General features: G+C 43.8%; 1 protein-coding gene across 4 annotated transcripts in view; it reads left to right on the top strand.

Annotated features, from left to right (window-relative positions):
• The window catches only part of spire1a (spire-type actin nucleation factor 1a), a 25005-nt gene continuing 17129 nt past the window's right edge, over positions 1 to 7876 (top strand). For 3 of the 4 annotated variants that reach the window (XM_080484934.1, XM_080484935.1, XM_080484932.1), the window contains exons 1-2: positions 14 to 509; positions 4563 to 4594. In XM_080484934.1, the coding sequence (XP_080341060.1) occupies positions 155 to 509; positions 4563 to 4594 (387 nt within the window). In that variant the 5' untranslated portion in view covers positions 14 to 154. Of the gene's footprint in view, positions 510 to 4562; positions 4595 to 7876 lie in introns of all 4 variants that reach the window. The other variant, XM_080484933.1, reaches the window with a different exon arrangement.

Here is a 7876-nt window from a genome sequence, read left to right as displayed (position 1 = left end):
GTCAGTCACTCCTGAGCCGTTGGTGCTCCTCGGACTCTCACTGCTCGGGAAACCTAACGGCGGACTATGTAGCTTTGTCCTCGTCCAAAATATCATTCCACAGCGGGCTTTCGGTTTATTTCCTCTCCTCAGACGCGGTTATGACGGTGTGACGATGGCAGGGCGAGACGGGAACGACGAGGAGATGTTGACTTCGCCGACGATTCTGCGGGGTTTCTCCGCAGCGGATCTGAACGTCGGGGACGTGAACATGGACTGCTGCGAGGGAGCCGAGGACGTGTCCCTGGAGGAGATCTTGACTCTGTACAGCCAGCCGATCAACGAGGAGCAGGCGTGGGCGGTGTGCTACCAGTGCTGCCGGACTTTAGCGCAGAACCACCGGAGGAAAAGCTCCAAGTCCGGCGGTGCCCCCGCGGGAGGCGGAGGCTTCCCGAGGAAGATCGGCGGACCCGGGGATGTGAGGATCGGCAGTAACGGGACTGTCAGGCTGCACTTTGACGATTGCACAGGTAAATCAAACCCAGACAGACGCATTTACTGTGTCTCGTTTGACTGACTGCGCAGTGTCACCGCAGGGGTGTTTTCCTAACTGGGTTTCTATCCATCACAGGCCATGAGCATCCTCACAAAGAGGCCTTCTTGTTGTGGCTGCTGCTTCCAGCCATGTGGTCGATCTGTTTACAGGCGCTTCTTAATGAAACATCACAGATCAGCCTCACACACTAAAGAACACTGTAGCATCAATTATTTACGGACAGGCTCGTTTTTATTGGTTCCTTGATACAGATGTGGATAAAACTGAGCCCCTGCAGCAGTTCCAGTAAACAATCAACCATGTGTGGTGTGTTGGGTCTGCACCTTCAGGCCCAGCCCAACCTGATGTCGTTAACGTCAAGGTGAAAAGTGGGAAAAGTCCCCCCTCAAAACAGATGACTCACACATACTAAAAGCCCCATCAGCTGTGTGGGTGAATTTAGGTGAATCCTGGAGAACAGGAGGCAGATTTCAGTTCAGAGCAGGTGCAGGGTGAGGGGTTGCAACACCTGAGGGAGAAACGTTCAACACAGTACACTAGAACATTAAAGAACTGCATTTTACACCTGACTGCCCTGATAAGGAATTTGGTTATTTCTGGTCCCAGCTTTATGGAAACCTGGTCTTGGCTACAGGACTAATTATCAGAACTTGAAAGAGTTCAGACTATTTGAACTCAAGCACGACTACTATTCAATTGTTTACATTTAACTCCATTACAAGTGAAGGTACTGCTCTTCAAAATAATACAAATTCAAAAAATAGCCAACATATTAGTTGTTATTTAAACACAATTGCATGATTAAAAAGGAAACATTCAATGCATTTTCCAAATGGTAAACAATGATGAGATCTAAGATATGAAGCTGATTAACATAATAAACTTGTCGGCTGCAAAAACACAAATCAACCAGTTTCAATATTGATTCAACGAGATGATTCAAAAAGTAATGGATTTCTTTACAAGACATAAAATGTGATATGTCTGAGTAATTTTACATTGACAAATTCAGCCAAGTGCTTAAAATTAATACTTTGTAGTGAGCCTTCCCAATTTATTACATCAGCCTTTGCAATATGAGTAACAGTGAAACTCCAGACAACAAAAAGTATTTGTACTGAAAGGAAGTTTTATTGACATAGAATTAAACGTCTCTTGAAATTAATTATTTTTATGCCGTTCATATTTATTCTTTTTTTCCTTTTTTTTTAAATGAACCTTTGGATCCTCTGATGAAACAGACATTGTAAAAGTGCTCTAGTGTTTTTCTGACATCTAAAGGACGACAATCAGTTGCATGAGAAGAGTTTTCTTTTTTTACAGCTCAGTTTCATGTTTGTACACATGGACGATAGTAAACACTGAATCCAACAGTTATTTCTACTATTCTTTCTTTTGACCCAGCGAGGGATTGGCGTACACTTCATGCTTGCTGACAAATCGACCTTCACATTTAATCCCATATTAAATATCTAACAGAGCTCTGCTGCCAATTTCTTATTCTCTTTCTTGGAGCGTTTTCGACTAATCTTTTTCTAGTTCGCCGGCTTTGTAGAAGTGTGTACGCACTGTCTTTAAGCCTTGTGGCTCTTTAACTGCATTCCATTAATATGTGAAAGGTAACGCTCGGTGTGAGAGGTGGAGGAGGAGGCGTGTCTCTGCACGGCCTCGGGCACTGAGGTTACCTACCACTCTCTTGGGAACATATTAGTGGCCTTTCTTCCCACCCCCCATCCCCTGTTTATTTATTCCCCTTCAGCTCTATGTAGTTAACCCCTCAGTCCTGGTTTTTGCTTCGTCTCACTCTCTTTAGCTGTTCGGTAATGGCGTGGCTGGCAGTTGCAGGAAAAAAACCCAAAACAGATTGTGTCAATGTTGCTCGGCGTCTTTTGCACTGCCAAAAATAGAACAGATGTCACGATTACTGTGAATGCACAGGCTTTAGAAGTGTGGGCGCACACGAGTTTTAACGACTACCGGAGACACCTCTAGTGTGCGTCTGGCTCGTAGTGCAGGTATTTTGGGACGCGATGGATCCGTCCTGGTTCCTATTAGGCTTGGCGATGAGAGAAATGTGAGAACCATTAAGCTTTCAGCGACATGGCAGTGGGAGGAAGATGTTTGCACCCCAACCAGAAAAATCTCCGCTTACGCAACACGCATGCACATGATTCCCCAACGAGCTGGCGTCACTTGGACACTGAGGTCTACAATCTCCCTCATAATTGAAAGATGTGTGACTGTTGCCGAGCTCACCTCGCCGGTGATTAGAGTTTTTCGATTCAGGCAAACAGAATTAGGCTAATAGGCAGCATGAAGTCTGAGTTAAGCCATGTTTGGTTGAATTGACAGGAGATGCAGTTCAGTTCATATGAAACATGGGGGGGGGGGGGGGGGGGTACTGAGAGGAGGACCAAGCTTGTGACGCTACGTCAAGACGTGACACTTGTTTACCACGTTCAGCGATTCGCCCCAGAGCTACTCGCAAAGGATGTTGCACCTTGCTTTATATATTACAAAATAAAACGTTCCAAATTCAATCTGAGGTCACATCGTGCAGCGCAGCCACTATTGGAAGCCGCTCTGCAGCTCAGAGGGCGTCTCTTTGAATAGGATAGTCGGGGTGACGCTGTTTGCTGCTCCAAATATGTCCGCTGAGGTTTACTTGCTCTGGGAGAGACGAGGTTGTTGGCTCAAGCCACCTTTCCTTTGGAGGGACAAACAGAGCTTCCAGTGTTTCCCTGAACACGGCCGTTGGATGAATGTTTTTCTCCCGTCTGTTAACTGCAATTTATACTGACCTGAACAAAAAAAATGTTGTTCACAGTGACACGAGTATTTTCCAAGAATGAGGCCTTGAATAGGTCATCCACTGATTCCTTCCATAAGCTTATAAACTTTACATTTTAAGTAAATAATTTTAGTATTTGGAAAGATGGCAGATTGGGCATCATTTTTTTTGAAATGGGCCTCTTTATTGTGTCGCGGCATTATTTTACACTTTGGACCTTTGTTAACTTCTACCGCTCTATCAATGTGCCTGTACTTCAGTCTCTGACCTCATGTGTTGATATCGCGATCTCCAGTGACAAGCTGTGAAAATGTTGAATTTAAAGCTCCAATGACTGGCGGCTTTGTCCGCTGGCAGGAAATATGTCGCTTTTGTTAATCCATTCCTAATCAGGGACCGCGTTTCAAACGTTCTCGGTTTTGAGAATTGGCTGTTTTTCACATGTCGGAGCAAATTTGATAAATTTCGTGAGGAAAAACAAAAACATGGGAAGGCGGCACCCGTGGCAGGAGTGCACCCAATAATTATTCAACAATAAGCAGCAGCAGTGATTGAAACCATAAAGTAATTGTTGACTGCAGTCTTGCTGAAATGACATGATTGTTCATTAAGGTTAACTGAAGTGTGGGAAAGTGAGTTCTCTTGTACCAATCAGCATCGTCACGTTATTACCAGTCAGATAAGGAGTTTCTTCTTCTTGTCCAGCAGTGTTCCAAACTTTAGACAGATTATTTTTATGCAAAGATCACAGCCAGGGTCCAACTTCAGCCTTCGTTCATTTTTGTTTCCCTCTCGAGAAGAGTAATAGCTATGTCTTTTTAATATGAATTAAGAAACGTATCACAGTGACAAGCCCCCACCAGTCTCTGCTTTTGACACCTCCGTTTGCCTCAAGGCAGCGTGCCGACAATGTGCAGCGACTGTGGAGAAAACATAATGATTTATTCAGTCCTGCGTTCGGCAGAGTAACCGTGTCTTCCCCCGCTTGTCGACGTTCAGTCTCCATTCTCGTTGTCGAACACGTTTTCTGTTTTAATCTTTCATGTCCCGTGTCAATGTTTGGAATGTGGGATCTCTCCGCTCGCGTTACAAATTGTCTTGTATATCAGTGCTGTACGTCCACGTGGTATGACTCTGAAGGTGTGTTCGCCTTGATCGCGACAAGCAACCACTTCCAGAACGGCTGTCCTCGCAGTTTATGAGCGTGAATAACTCCTTTTTGCTCTGTCATTCCAGATAAATACCAGCCGGCAGCCACGTCATTAGAGGTGAGTTTCACATCACTTTCTCATTAGTCATTCTGTTTTCCATTTTGGGAAATTAGTTAATTTTTTACAGGAAAGTGCCGGTTGAGCAGGATTTTAAAATGAGCCATGTTCCCTCCAACACCGATTATGAGCCCTTTCGCTGCAAAACATGTGAATTCAGGCTTTTCACATTTAACAGTAGTTTGCTTCACTGATCATGTTTAACACACACTAAACTGTTTGAAGATCTTTTTTTCAATCCTGTCTGTCTATTCTCCACAGTTAGTGGGCAATCCTAATGTGTTTGAAAAAAAAAAAAAGTAAAGTTCTTGTCTGTTCAAATCAGCCTCCTAAATTCAGAAAGTTGTTGCTTGTCCTAGTTCGTGTACAAATTGTTTTGTGTCTTCACGTTTGTGTACAAATCACAATCCCTCCCCTGTCGTGAATCCTTTTGGGTGTGTGCCTCTCTCAAAGGCATGTAAAAAGAGAGCAGGTTATTCTTCTTCTTCCTGCTATTCACTGATCCATTGTTTATTTTTAATTTTTTTAAATCTCATTGTCATGATCATCACCGAAAAGCAAAAGAACATGCGGTCAGTGTGTGTTTTGCTGGGGCGTGTAATGTTTGGGGAGGGAGAAGCGCTCCACTCTGTGTACACAGACTAATTACACAGAGTCGGATCGTCCATTCGTGTTTGTCTTGAAGCGCATGTGATCCCAGGCATGCCCAGCATGTGTGTGTTTTGCATGGCTCGCTCCGAAACAAAATTCCTTTACCTCAGCTGACTGTCCGCACAGATGAAATCTCATGGTTGAGCCGCAGCTCCTTCGGCCTGACGGTGCCCGCCGCTGAATCGCTGCTTTGAAAATATGCAACGCTGCTTTTCCCTGAGACTGGTTGAGCTTAAATGAAATCGCAGTGTCTCTCTCGCTGTTGGTGTGGGTTTTTTTTCCCCGCCCGTGATGAGCTCTGCTATTGAGTTGGTCCAAGTAACCTCTAAAGGAGGTATGTTTTCCTTGGTGGTTATTAGTGGGAAGCAACGACTTGCACAACGGTCGGTTCAGTCCTCGCAATAGCAGGACGGAGTCAAGTTGGCTGTTAATTCGGTTTGAGTCTGTCGTTTGGTATTTCTCATGCGTTACGCCTTTGTTTTTCAAACCTTTACATGTCTACCAGGAGAAGTTAAAGTGAAGTCATAACGTTGAAGTATAGAGTCACGGTTAGAGTTGTGGTAAAAAAATTGCTTCCTTTTTATTTGCTTTAATTAGAAAGAAAATACCTTGGATATCCTTCTAACACAAGCTTAGTCTTACTCTTACGCGTTGGATCTTTGTATCTATATCGGCAATACCAGCTCTGAGTTTATTTACTGTCGCATTGGAAAGAAGATCAGTCACATCACAAACACAAGTGTCTCACTATTGTCGTTGTGTGTTTCCTTGGAGGTTGGAGGGAATGTTCGACTCATCTCTGTGTGATATTCGCAGCCTCTAAATGCCTTGAGTGATTAAAATGTTTGTGGTTTGTCTCTCAGCCCCTCGTGGAAGTGACTCATCTATGTCCCCATCCCGTCAACCAGTAGCACCTTCACCTCCGTCTGCTTCTAGTCTTTCTTACTACTCAGCAGCCGCTGTAGAGCCGACCCACTCGGCCTCATGCTCTCCACAGAATAATAATAATTCGATAAAAAGAATTCTGAGAAATGTCAAACGGCATACTAGTTATTTTGGATTTTTCTACGGGCTTTGTTTGCTGCCTTCTCCATATTAATACAATTTGAAGACGGTAGTATGATGCATTGTGCACCTTCTCTCAGGGCCAACAGGACGAGCTTAACCTAATTTGCAGCCTGTTGGAAGATTAAGGTGAGATTAGTTGTAATATCCTATTACAGGTTCTTCACTTTGCCAGAACTGCTCAGCTTCCTGTAAATCAGTTTGGGGTCAAGACAATTAGTTTTTTTCGGCGTCATATGTGAGCTAAAACCTCGGATTATGAATTAGATGCTAATAGACTATTAGTTTCACTTTCTATTCGCTGTTAATTTTAATCTTAGTTCAGGTTTTCATTTTTCTACCAACCAAATCATTTTCGAGTGACGTTAACGTGAGCATCGAATCAACCACAAGACAGAGAAATGAAATGCTGCCGCATCTGACTTCAGTGTTGAAGTAGACGGAATATATCAACAGTAAGATGTGGTGGGCACAGAGAGGGGGCAACCTCATCCCTGCACATCATCGATTTGAACACATTTCAAGACTTTTTTTGTATTAAAAGTAAAAAAATTCATGGTTTATTTGGCGATTTTGCTGAGATTGGAATTCTTTTTTGCATGTCAGTAGTGTTACGGTATTGACATCCACAATGCAGCTGTTTGAATAGCGTGTGTGTGTGTGTGTGCGTGCGCATAGCTGATGGATGCCTCTCCTCACAGCCTTCCACCAGCCTTTGAGCTCTGCCTCCACAAAGCCTGTCTCTCCTCTCTCTCTCTCTCTCATCTCCTCTCTCTCTCTCTCTCTCTCTCTCTCTCTCTCTCTCTCTCTCTCTCTCTCTCTCTCTCTCTCTCTCTCTCTCTCTCTCTCTCTCTCTCTCTCTCTCTCTCTCTCTCTCTCTCTCTCTCTCTCTCTCTCTCTCTCTCTCTCTCTCTCTCTCTCTCTCTCTCTCTCTCTCTCTCTCTCTCTCTCTCTCTCTCTCTCGTTGGCTCTGATGTCAGCCTGCACATTGCAGGAGCAGAAACAGGGTTTTGCATGCACTTTATTTTATTCACTATTCCATTTGACTTTTTTTGTGGGTGGAGTCTGATATTTGCAGCCTGATTTTGGCAGTGCAGTTTCTGAATTCACACCCAGGAGTGACACGCGGACACTCACTGACCTCATTGTGTTACATCCCACTTCTATCCAAATCAATCAATTGATTATTTTATGTGTCACTGGCGGTGTCACTTAAAACCAGCAATGCAGCTTTTCTTTTCTTTTTTTTTTTTTTACAGCCCCCAAGGTTGCGCGGATGTCTTTATTAGGACCTTCACAAGGAAGCATTCTGGTGAAACAGTCAATTTATTCAGTGTATATCTAATCCTAAAGAGATCTATTCCTTTGGATTTCCTGTCTCACTGAGTCCCAGAGGATGCATTTTGTTTCCTCCACAGTCTGTGATGTCTCTAAAGTTAGCACATTTAGATCCACAGATGTTTTGATAGCTGTGTGAAGGCCCTGATGATTTTTTGAAATACAAAAAAAAAAAAGAAGTATGAAACCTGTTTTTCGTCGCCCTCAAAGACGCTGCCTGTCAGATTT

The sequence above is a fragment of the Lipophrys pholis genome (assembly GCF_963383615.2).
Source record: "Lipophrys pholis genome assembly, chromosome: 17".
Lineage (NCBI taxonomy): Eukaryota > Metazoa > Chordata > Actinopteri > Blenniiformes > Blenniidae > Lipophrys > Lipophrys pholis.
Note: the sequence above shows the minus strand (reverse complement) of the source record. Positions and strands in the feature narration are given on the sequence as shown.